This window comes from Mirounga angustirostris, unplaced genomic scaffold, assembly GCF_029215605.1.
Source record: "Mirounga angustirostris isolate CCGP_5_RB_7025 unplaced genomic scaffold, mMirAng1.0.hap1 SCAF_9, whole genome shotgun sequence".
In the NCBI taxonomy this organism is placed as follows: Eukaryota; Metazoa; Chordata; class Mammalia; order Carnivora; family Phocidae; genus Mirounga; species Mirounga angustirostris.
Genome location: NW_026991717.1, coordinates 42,385,145 through 42,397,671, shown reverse-complemented (window position 1 = coordinate 42,397,671; position 12,527 = coordinate 42,385,145). Strand labels below are relative to the sequence as shown.

Here is a 12,527-nt window from a genome sequence, read left to right as displayed (position 1 = left end):
TGCTTGTGTTCCCTCTCTCACGGTCTCTTTGTCAGATAAATAAATAAAATCTTTAAAAAAAAAAAAAAGAATCATTACCATTTCTTAGTAATGCAATATAAAGGCAAAAGTATGGAAATTGGAGTCCTAAGTTCAAGTCTTATTCTGGCTCATTAATTTAGTATTTTGGGCAAGTCCATTTGATTGTTTAATCACTCATTCCACACATGAGTATTAAGTATTTTTATTAAATAGAAGTTATACCAAGCTGTGACAATACAGTTTAGTTAATGCCTATACCTTTCACTCATAGTGGGAAATAAAGACAAACAGCTGATTATAATAAAGTGTGACAAATGCTATGATGAGGAAGAACCACGAGCACACAAAAGTCAAGCTCTAACTCACACTCCTGCACTTGTAATTAACGGGTCAACTATGTTGTTATTTACGTCTCTCCAGCCAGATGCTAAGCCTTTTAAGTGCAAGGACTGTGTCTGTTTTGTTCACCTCAGCACTTTGTGGAGTCCTTTATTGCTAGATGGATTCAAATATTGATTGAAAAAATGAAAGCTAGGCACAGCTTATGGAGGAAGTGCTATTTGACTAGAAACTGAAAGGACGAGTAATAGCTAGCAGGCAAAAGAAGGAGGTTGTCGGGGAGGAATGTTCCCAGTGGAGGGAAGAGGTGTCTTCCCTGCTGGCCTAGAGGTAAGAAAGACATTTTTCATTGGGCAAAGGAAGTACTGGACTTCTGTCTAACTCTCAATTTCCTCATCTTTCAGGAAGAACAAAAATAATACCTAGCTCAGAGTTGTAATGAATTAAATGAAGTTAATTTAGAAAGTATATATTTAAGTGATCTAATAAACTTTAAAATGGCCTAAAGATAGAAAATTTGGTTCTTGAAATTAAAAAACAGAATTTAGAGGATAATTTCTTTATGTGGAATTTGGGTTTATCACTCTGAATTGCCTCCCTTACGCTTTAGAAGAAAAATGTCTTTAGTACTCAGTCAGAAGGGAAGGTAATACTTTATTTTTAAAACTTCTCCAAATCAGGGGCACTAGGGTGGCTCAATCAGTTGACTTTCTGACTCTTGATTTGAGCTCAGGTCATGATCTCAGGGTCATGAGATCAAACCCCACATCGTCGTTGGGCTCTGTGCTCAGCAGGGAGTCTGCTTGAGATTCTCTCCCTCTTTCTACCCCTTCCCTGCTCATGCCTGTGATGTGCTTGCGTGCACACGTTCTCTCTCTCTCAAATCTTTAAGAAAAACCAAAACTTCCCCCACATAATTTCATTTATATTTTCTTGGCAGTGCTCCTGTTAGGTAAGGTTTTAAACTTTTTAGCCACTTACTAGGAGAAATCAATACAGGTCAGACCCCATGTGGAGTATCATGTTCAGTTCTGAACATGGTGATTTAACAGGAATACTGAAGAACTAAAATTGGTACAGAAGAACAGTGTGAGTATGGTGAAAGACCTAGAAATGGTATCTTATGGGGGCTGATCGAAGGAAGAGGAATGTTAAACTTGAAGGAAAATAAAAATAAGAGGAATATAAGAGATTCCATTTTTGTCCCAATTTGTCATTTCCTTTTATAGAATTCCACACCCTTGCATGGCCTCATGGTGGTGGCCAGGATATACTTCCCTACCCCTGAGGTTGAACTCAGTTATGTGGCTTCCGTTGGTTAATTAGTGAATGTAAGGTAAGTCAGAAGCTAAAATACCACTTGCATGGGCGCCTGGGTGGCTCAGTCGGTTGAGCGACTGCCTTCGGCTCAGGTCATGATCTCAGGTCCTGGGATCGAGCCCCACATCGGAGAGCCCGCGGGAAGCCTGCTTCTCCCTCTCCCACTCCCCCTGCTTGTGTTCCCTCTCTCGCTGTGTCTCTCTCTGTCAAATAAATAAATAAAGTCTTTTTAAAAATAAATAAATAAAGTAAAATAAAATACCACTTGCATGGTTGGGCCTGCGCTTTTGGACTCTGGTCATACTCCATGAGAATATGTCCTACATAATTAATGCCCACTTGACCTCGACCCCAGAATGAACACGTATAGGGCAGACCTGTGTGCAATAGCAGTAAGGAGTCAAACCCAGCTGTACCAGCAGCCTACAGCGGTGCTGCCCGGCTGAGCCCAGCCTTAATCAGCCAAAGCACAGCCTTCGGACCAATGAGCAGGAGAATAAATCCTTGGTGTTGTAACCCAGTGAGTTTCTTTTTTCATACATTCATTTTTTTGCAACAATATTTTAAGTATCATCTTTGTAATATGTCAAGTTTGTTACATGTTTAGACTTTATTTTATTTTTAAAGATTTTATTTATTTGACAGAGAGACAGAGAGGGAACACAAGCAGGCTTCCCGCGGAGCAGGGAGCCCGATGTGGGACTCGATCCCAGGACCCTGGGATCATGACCTGAGCCAAAGGCAGACCCTTAACGACTGAGCCACCCAGGCACCCCACATGTTTAGACTTTTAAATGAAAGCTCATTGTAAGCAAGATTATCTTAAATAGCTACCTTAACAATTCCAAAGTGGTAGAAAATATGTAACATCTATTAGTGATACAAAGAAATTTTTTTAAGATTTTATTTATTTATTTGAGAGAGAGAATGAGAGAGAGAGAGCACATGAGGGGGGGAGGGTCAGAGGGAGAAGCAGACTCCCTGCCGAGCAGGGAGCCCGATGCGGGACTCGATCCCAGGACTCCAGGACCATGACCTGAGCCGAAGGCAGTCGCTTAGCCAACTGAGCCACCCAGGCGCCCCAAAGAAATTTTTTTTAATTAACATATAATGTATTACTTGTTTCAGGGGTACAGGTCTGTGATTCATCAGTCTTACAGAATTCACAGCGCTCAGCATAGTACATGCCCTCCCCAGTGTCCATCACCCAGCCACCTCATCCCACCCAGCCCCCTCCATTCCAGCAGCCCTCAGTTTGTTTCCTGAGATTAAGTCTCTTATGGTTTGAAAATTTTTAACAGTAGAGCTTAATCTGCAATTCTTACTCTTTTCTGAACGTATTAGAATCTTAATTTTTTGTAATGAATTATTGTAAGTAACTGCCACTGCTTATGACACAGGGATATTCCACATGCTGTAGTATGTCATCAGTGTTGTCATCAAATATATTTTTTCATTACGTGTTTTCATTGTATCAGTAGTGTAATAGTCTTTCCTTCAAGCTGCTCAAGTAGCTGAGAATGGAAAATTATACTTTTGGATTGTCCTTTCACTAAATCTTGGCCTGCGAGAGACTAGCAGCCTGGGATTCGTTACCATGTGTGCAGAGCACAGGTAGCCGCCTTCATGCAGGGTGCAAACAGGTAGCTCAGGGGATTGCTTCACAGAGTTTGGCTGAAGGAATGATGCAGGCTGTGGCTCCTTCAGACACGTTCCAGGCCACACTCTGAGACACTGCTGTCTCTTTGGTCACACAGCCGAGTGGTCAGCCCCTGCTGACCCCTGTGCAGCTCAGGCAGTCTGATGACTTCTGCTTCTCATTTCTCTTCAGGCCTTGTTTCTTCTTCACGTGTGAGTCAGTCCTTATTTTCTTCATCCACTGCTGCCTTTAACTTTTTGTGCTTTTTGCGTTTAGTTTCTTTTTCTTCCTAGAGAAACTTCCAGAGATTTTTTTTTTTTTTTTTTAAGATTTTATTTATCTATTTGACAGAGAGAGACACAGCGAGAGAGGGAACACAAGCAGGGGGAGTGGGAGAGGGAGAAGCAGGCCTCCCGCGGAGCAGGGAGCCCGATGCGGGACTTGATCCCAGGACCCTGGGAACATGACCCGAGCCGAAGGCAGACGCTTAACGACTGAGCCACCCACGCGCCCCCCAGAGATATTTTTTATAGCAATGATGAGCAGGATACTACTCTATATGGATGATTTGTGCTGGAAAAAAGTAACATTTTTGGAATATCATCTAGCATAGTATCTTCTTTCATTCAGTCCCATAGGAATATATATTTTATCCATTACATCTAATATTTACAGTTTGAAAGGGGGGACAAAAACCACCTTGTTTTCAATTTTATTGATCAGTTTGGCCTTCTTCAACTACCTAAGCTTGATCCTGTGAAGCTCCATGGCTCTGTTGGGAACATATCCTGTTGGGAGCATTTACATCTGTTTTGTGCCTACTTTTCATCAGCAAGGATGCTCTTCACTGCTGGGATCACTTGTACCAGTTCACTCCTCTAACTCTCCAGTTCTTCCAAAGAGAACTAGAGTGTTCACGTCAGGGCTGCTGCATTGCACAATTTCTGGGGGAATCATTCACATTGTAATATGTTTCATTGGTGTACTCTGAGGTTTTCCATTGCTACTCCTGGAGCATGTTTTAGCCAAATTTCCTGAAACCAGACTTTTTGTATTATATGTATAAATGTTTGGCAATCTTTATGGTTCTTTTTAAAGGAATTAACCTTGAGGTTTATTTTAAAGGATAGATCTATTTGATTTTATCAGCTTTTTCATTATGCTAAAGTTCTTCACCAAAAATTCAGTTGAATATTTTGATTTATAAAGATTTACTCAGATATTAACTTTGAATATTGAATATTTCAATCTTGAGATTGAAGTCCTGGTTTCAGATAGTAGGCTGCTTTTCCATCTCTAGGGGGATTTTTTCTTCTTAAATTCAGTGGAACAATGATTTGAAATACTGCTGACTTCTCATCAGAAATTCTAGAGGACAGAAGACAGTGGAGCAACATCTTTAAGTGATATATCTCTGAAGTCTTCCTCATTTCAGTTGATGCCCTTCCATCCTTCGTGTTGTGCAGGACAAAAACCTTGGAGCAGTTACTGATTCTTCCCTTTTTCTTATAACTCACATCCAGTCCAACTGCAGATCTTATCTCCAACTTCCATTTAAATCTCCATCCAGGTTCTTTTGTGCTTGGTTTTGCTTTATATTGGCATCAGGAATAGACGGTTTGAGAGCTGGTTTGGAGCAAGCACTTAAAGGAAAGGTAAATCTGATGGTGCTGAAATTATTCCAGACCAGAAACAAACATGGGAGGGTCCTAGTTAATTTCATAAAGTCAACACAGCATTGATACAAAGCAGTAGAATCCTGAGAGACCACACTCCCTGCACACTGCTAGAAGATGGGTTCCCCATTAGAGATTTATACCCCATGTTCCAGTGGGCCCTGCCTTAGACCAGCAATGCTCCCAATGGCAGCTATAGCCAATAACTTTTTTTTTTTTTAAGATTTGGTTTTTTAAAAAGATTTTATTTATCTATTTGACACAGAGAGAGAGAAAGAGCACAAGCAGGGGGAGCAGCAGAGGGAGAGGGAGAACCAAACTCCCGAGCAAGGAGCCTGACATGGGGCTCAGTACCAGGACCCTGGGATCATGACCTGAGCCCAAGGCAGATGCCCAACTGACTGAGCCACCAGGCGCCCCAAAGATTTTATTTTTAAGTGATATCTACACCCAATGTGGGGCTCAGACTCACAACTCCAAGATCAAGAGTCGCATGCTTCACTGACTGAGCCAGCCGGGTGCCCCAAACTATAGCGAATATAACTTTTGGCATGGTTTGTTAACACCATTTTTGTCACAATAGCTGAATAATACAGAGAGTTTCAATTTTTTTTTTTTTTAAATGTGCCGCATGTAAGGGAAAAAAGGGTTGACTTGTGTTTCTTCCTTCCCAAGAAGTTGAATGTTGCCAAACATTTATACAGGAAGAAAGCCTTCCTAGGATCAACAAGCAGCAGTTGGAGCCGGGTTTGTCAATGGCACTATTGACATTTGGGGTCAGATAATTCTTTGTTGGCAGGAGATGGAGCAGTGTCTTGTGTATTGTAGGGTGTTCCATGACAAGATGCCAGAAGTACCCCACCCCCAGCTGTGGTAATCAAAAATGTCTACAGATACTGACAAATGCTCTCTGGGGGCAAAATTGCCTCACTTGTGAATCACTGAGTTAGAAGGCAGATTTGGGTTCAGTTTGAGAAGGAACTTTCCCACAGTGACTGCTTTAATGACATAAGCTTCTAAACTGGATTTGAAGTGGATGCTGTGGGATTTACTTTTTCATTGCATAGGGACTGGATCAGAAAACATGTAATAGGCCTCCCAATGCTGACCCTCACATTGATGAACTAATCTGAAGAGAGAATTTCATCATTCTTTAACATATGCTAGGGAGACTTTAAACAAAATCATATTTTTGGCAGTCTGTTCAGCTTATGAACATACTTTAGAAGCATTTTCATAAATATGATAAATGCTATTTTATTTTTTTTAAGATTTTATTTATTTATTTGACAGAGACCACGAGAGAGGGAACACAAGCAGGGGGAGTGGGAGAGGGAGAAGCGGGCTTCCCGCAGAGTAGGGAGCCCGATGCAGGGCTCGATCCCAGGACCCTGGGATCATGACCTGAGCTGAAGGCAGACGCTCAACGACTGAGCCACCCAGGTGCCCCGATAAATGCTATTTAAACACCAGTAGTCATTCAGATTGTTTTCAGAACACCTCCTTATAATCTGGCTGGTATTAGAGGACAGTACTACACCTTTCTTATTGCTATGTAGTATGAGATGGTTTTCAAGATGTCTTTTTTAAATCTTGGAGAATGTTATTTGGTTAGTAATATATATACTTCTATATTATAATAACAAGGTTACAAAATTGTAATGTTTTTTAAAGCAAAATTTTTAAGTTAAATCCCTATTATGGGAAAGGCATTTTCAAAAATATTTAGTTCTGTGGCTTGACTTCTACTTGGGCTAGGTCATTGGAGAGCTCTTAAGAATCCAGAGAGTCTGCAACCAAGAGGGTTGGAGGAGAGTTCCTCACTGCACAGAACCTTGACACCCCAGACTCTCTTCTTGGAAAAAGAAGCCAGAAGCTCATTAGTAATCACATCCTGTCTCTAGGCAGTTGAAGCTAACTCTTGGCTTTGCAAAGTCTTCCTCTGCCTGTGGCTGCTACCACCCAGCAGCAGCCCTTGGCTCTCTCTGGCATAGTTAGAGATTCTCTGAAGTTGTCAGAGGAAGCCAGATGATAGCAGTTTCTGTATTGCTAGGATCCAGTGTTAGAATCAGTTGCTATATTAGGCCGTTGTCTTTGCAAGGACAGAAAAGTAATATTAGGAATAAGGGAGAGAGGGACAAGCCTGAAAATGAGGATGTTTATGAATCTGTGTGTTAGAACATTTGGAGTATATTCAAAGAGAAAAGAACCAAGTAGTAAATGTAGCCTCTTTTTTTTCCTAAAGACTTATTTATTGGTTTGAGAGAGAGAGAGAGCAGGAACAAGAGGGGCAGGAGGAGAGGGAGAGAGAGAGAGAGAGAATCCCAATGCTGAGTACAGAGCCCAATACGGGGCTCGATCCCAGGACTCTGAGATCGAAATCAAGAGTCAGATACTGAACCGACTGAGCCACCCAGGCCCCCCTAAATGTAGCCCCTTAAAGATAATCCTGAAACATTTTGCTTAGAAATAGGTTAAAACATTCTTCACCAAGAGAATTTGGCTTAAAAGATTTTTGGAAGTCCATTATCAAACTAGTAGCTACAATTTCACAAACGTATAATACTTGTTAGAATTGTTCAGATTTCCTTCCTTCCTTCCTTCCTTCCTTCCTTCCTTCCTTCCTTCCTTCCTTCCTTTCTTTCCTTTTCTTTTCTTTTCTTTTCTTTTCTTTCTTTGAGACAGAGTGCGCAGGGTGAGAGGGGCAGCGAGAGAATCTTAAGCAGGCTCTACGTGCGCAGAGACTGTCGCGGGACTCAATCCCACAGCCCTGAGATCATGACCTGAACTGAAGTCAAGTCAGATGTTTAACTGACTGAGCCACCCAGGTGCCCCAGAATTGTTCAGATTTCTGATTAATGTTCCAAAACACTAGAAATTAGGGAAGCTCCTTTTATTAATCTGGATTATAAATGAATTTTGATATTTTTATGATTAATTTGGAGAGGTTTTTTTCTACTTTTATGAATATTAGAACAAAGCAAATTTTAGAGAGATTTACTGAAGGACTTAGAATTTTATAGTTAGGAACATGAAATGAGAAAGTTTTAGTAATTAAAAGATAGTATCCTAGAGATACTGTTAGCAAATCTTCATTTCTAGTTGGAATTAATTCCATTTACTAGGAAAAAGTATCAAAATTGTATGTACCTTTAACTACATGTATGTGGCAGAATAGATATTCAGGTCTCAGTTTCTGTTGGACCTCTGACCAGTTGCAGAGGGAATAAACAATGAATCCCAATATTCTAAATGGCACATTCTAATAGTAAAGACTTATGATGACATGGAAGCCAGCCAGAAATTAATGCCAGGTGAATAAATAAGCAGTCAAGTAAGAATTTACAGTGTTTCAACAAATGTCTGAGGGCTCCCCTTTGGATACTGTGTTAATAAAACAGTACACTGAAAGGATGAGGCGAAGTTCCAGGAGATTGTGTTTTGTGCACCATGATAGCCTCAGTGCCCGAAAGAGTGCCTGCCCATAATGGACATCGAATAAGTACTTGTTGTATGGATTAAGGAAAGAGGGGAGGAAGAAAATAAATATAAAAGTAAATACAAGGTCAGAGAAAGAAATAATCTGTAAGAGTGAAGAAGAGTGCATTTTAAAACACAGCACACTACCCACATTTCTATTGCTTGCTGCTTTGCCTCACTTTCCCACCTGATGGTACAACTCACTAAAGGTCCTGCCATACTCATTTTTTAATCTGGAGACTGTAGCACATAGTAGTATGATTTATTGAAAAGCTGTGGTTTACAAAGCACTATTCTTCCCTGCAACAGCCCTATGAGGTATTATTGTCCCCATTTTAGAAATAAAGGGAACAGAAGGTGAAGGAGGTTAGGTTAAATAGTTTGCCCAAAGCCATACCGTGGAGCTGGCATTCCATCTCAGGACTGTGTGACTCCTGAGCTCTTGTACAACATCTTCAGGCCAAACTATCCAGGTGCTCAGTAAATGTGTGCTGAGTGTTCTTAAAAAAAAATGAAGAGTAGGTGTCAAAGAATTCACACGAGATGGCATTAAGCTAGATCTTAAAATAAGATTTGGATATGGTGAAATGGCAGGGGCGTGTTGAGTATTCAGGCAAAAGGGACGATCAGTTAAAATAAGTAAAAACACAGAGACATAGAGTATAAGAGTTCTGGTTTTCTACCATTTAGGCTAAATTTGAAGATTAGTAAAGGATAATAATTTGGGTCTTGGGTTGTAGAGGGCCTTGGATGGTAATCTGAGATATTTGGACTTTACTTTGGACACAGTATCAATCCATCAGACATGTTTTTTAGCAGGAAAGTGCCTTATGTCATTTTAGTTTTAGTCTACCCTCATCCCAAAGTTATATATTTTAAAATCCCTCCTCTACTTTAAAGTATTTACCATCATTTACTGAAATGATGGCACACTGTCCCTAGACAGAACAACTTACTTTCCTCCAACCACAGTAGTTATGTACTTTTAATATTGTTTTTGGATGTTTTTGACTTTGTATAAGTAATAGGCATTTTCCCACAATATGTTTTTTTCCCTACTTAGCATTATATTCTTGAGATCATTTATATTATAGATCATATAGTATACCATTGTGTGAATACACCACAAATCTTCCATTCTGATAATGATGAAAATTTTTTGTTATTACAAACAAACAATGCTGATATAAATATTCTTGTATATCTCTGTGCAAAATATGTTAGTTTTTCCAGAGCAGTGGTTCTCAAATTTGACTGTACATTGGAATCACCTGCAGGTCTATTTAAACACAGGTTGCTAGGCTCATTGTCTGATTGAAGAGGTCTGGGGTGGGTCCCAAGAGTTTGCATTCCTAACAAGTTCTTAGATACTAGTGGTCTATTGATCCAAGAACCAACTGCTTCAGAGTATAGATCTAGCTGTGGAATTGCTGGAATGAAATAGAGAATACATACTTTCAACTTTACTAGGTAATGCTAGATTGTTTTCCTATCTGCAGTGTGAAAGAGAATTGTCAGACTTGAATTTTTGCCAGATTGGTGGGTGTTAATTTTATCTTATTATGTGGCTGAAAAGGAAAATTGATATGCCCTTTTTTCATATTACAACTTTCAGAATATGTGGAACTTGCCCATTTTAAATAATGTTTTCAGGGCACAGGAGACACAAACACACACACTCTATTGCACAGAAAAACCTGGGTGTGCTGATCAAATTCAGTTTGGGTTGCCTAAGAAGAATCTAAGATAATTACTGCAATTTTTAATATTTTTATTCTTCCATTGGCCTTTTTTTTTTTTTTAAGAAAAGGAAAGAGCACAGGAGAAATTCCACTTTAGTGAGAAGACTTGTTTAAAAATTTTTTTTTAAGTTTTTATTTATTTCACAGAGAGAGCACAAGCAGGGGGAGCAGCAGACGGAGAGGAGAAGCAGGCTCCCTGCTGAGCAGGGAGCCCGATGCGGGGCTTGATCCCAGGACCCTGGGATCATGATCTGAGCCAAAGGTAGACACCCAACGGCTGAGCCACCCAGGCGCCCCAAGACTTGTTTAAATTGAGGATACTCCATTTAATTGAGGAAAATGCAGAAGGCTAATTTGGAAAGATTTGATTGGACACATTAGTTTTATCCCTTCCTAGGAGAAACTCCTTGAAAGCCAGGTCCAAGCTGACTTTAGCTTTAACAGGTTCATATTCTCGATCAGAAGCTGCTGCAGAGCTGACCCTGTGTTGAGAAGTGTTGCTTTCCAAGTTACTATTTGAGCAAACATGTGTCAGGGTCCTGGTTCTGACAGGTGGTGTTTAAACTCTCACAGTGGAGTGGCATACCCCAAGAGCTTGTGTATCATGAGCAGGTGGTCAGTGGGCTTTGGCATCTGTTGTCTACATGACTGGACTCTAATGGATGACTGTCTTTCAGCTTTCATGACGCTGGTTATCATATTGCTGCACATGTTCTGGGGCATCATATTTTTTGATGGCTGTGAGAAGAAAAAGTGGTCTGCCCTTCTTGTAGTTCTTCTGACCCATCTGCTAGTGTCAGCCCTGGTGAGTATTACCACCATGCTCGCATTGTTTTTTGGAACTCAAGTTCCCATATCTAAAATGGTAGGTTCCACTCTAAATGAAATACATGCTCATGGTCAAATGAAGAAATTCCAAAAAGTTGTTGACTGCGTGAATGAGTGAATGGTAGATAAATAAATCATCTAAGTCTTCCTACAGAAAAAAGCAACTATTTGTTGGTTGATTTCATTAAAAAATTTTTTCTATGTATCTTGCTTTTATGGGTATAGTCAAACCTGAAGTCATCTTGTATTATTATGTTATGTAACACATCTTAAACAATTTCCATGATATTATAAATCCTTTTAATATGTAAACTTTAATAGCCTTATATTATTACATCAAAATTATATTACAGTTTACTTAACTGATTGATAACATCTTTTTCTACTTTTGCTTCTTATAATGCTATCTTGAACATCTTTGTACATGAAAGTTTTTCAATATGATATTTAGATTCCAGGGAATGAAAATATGAAATTAAATGGCATGCATATTTTTAAAACCCTTGATGTCAGTTGCTAAAAGACTCTCCACAAAGGTTGTACCATTTTTTGCTCATTCTGATCAATAACAAGAGTGCCCAATTTACTCCCTCCACACTGAAATTCTAAGTATGCCAGTTTTCAAAATAAAATTTAAAAGGAAAGCTTGACTACATATATTTTTTAAGAACTATTTAATGCGTTGGGTCTGACTTTCATTGTAATTTGTCAGATATTTACATCAGAATTATCCTCACCACTGCCTTGTCCAGACCCTTATGATTTCTCACCTCCAAGTATTGAAAAGGTTCTTTCTGGTGGTGTCCTGCCTCATGTCTCTCTCTTCTCCATCCATTTAGAATTTGTATCAGGTTTTCTCATACTGGGATCCTTGACCTCTGATACATCTAAAGTGCTGTCTTACAGGGATGCCTGGCTGGCTCAGTCAGTAGAGCATGTGACTCTTGATCTCAGGATCATGAGTTTGAGCCTCAAGCTGGGCATGGAGATTACTTAAAAGATAGATAGATAGATAGATAGATAGATAGATAGATAGATAGATAGATAGATAGATAGATAAAAATGTAATCTTACTGCTTCCCCTACCTAAAACCTTTCAGTGGTACAGGATACTAAAGTTACCTTTAATATGATGGCAATTATGTGAAGCCAAGTCTTCATTGGAAAAAAGACTGGAAAGAGACCGCATTAAAATATTAACAGCATTTATCTCTGAGTGGATTCTTTTCTTTATAGTTTTTGGCATGTTCAAATTTTCTACAATGTACACTTTTATAATCAGAAAGAAAATTACATGAAAAAGCAGATGTCCTTTTTATAGATCCAATTGGCTATTCATTCATTTGACAAATATTTACTGAGTGCCTTCTGTGTTCCAGGCACTGTTCTAGGTAAACAAAGCAGTTGAGTGAACAAAACAAAGATCTGTTTTTACAGTTTAGTGGGGCGAGAGGCATTAAGCATTAGGCATAATAAATAATA

At 39.5% G+C, this 12,527-nt stretch overlaps 1 protein-coding gene across 6 annotated transcripts in view; it reads left to right on the top strand.

The window, feature by feature from the left end:
- APH1B (aph-1 homolog B, gamma-secretase subunit) overlaps positions 1-12,527 on the top strand; it is an 80,633-nt gene that overhangs the window by 12,588 nt on the left and 55,518 nt on the right. For all 6 annotated transcript variants that reach the window (XM_045899912.3, XM_045899914.3, XM_045899913.3 and 3 more), the window contains one exon: positions 10,895-11,022. In XM_045899912.3, the coding sequence (XP_045755868.1) occupies positions 10,895-11,022 (128 nt within the window). The remainder of the gene's footprint in view (positions 1-10,894; positions 11,023-12,527) is intronic.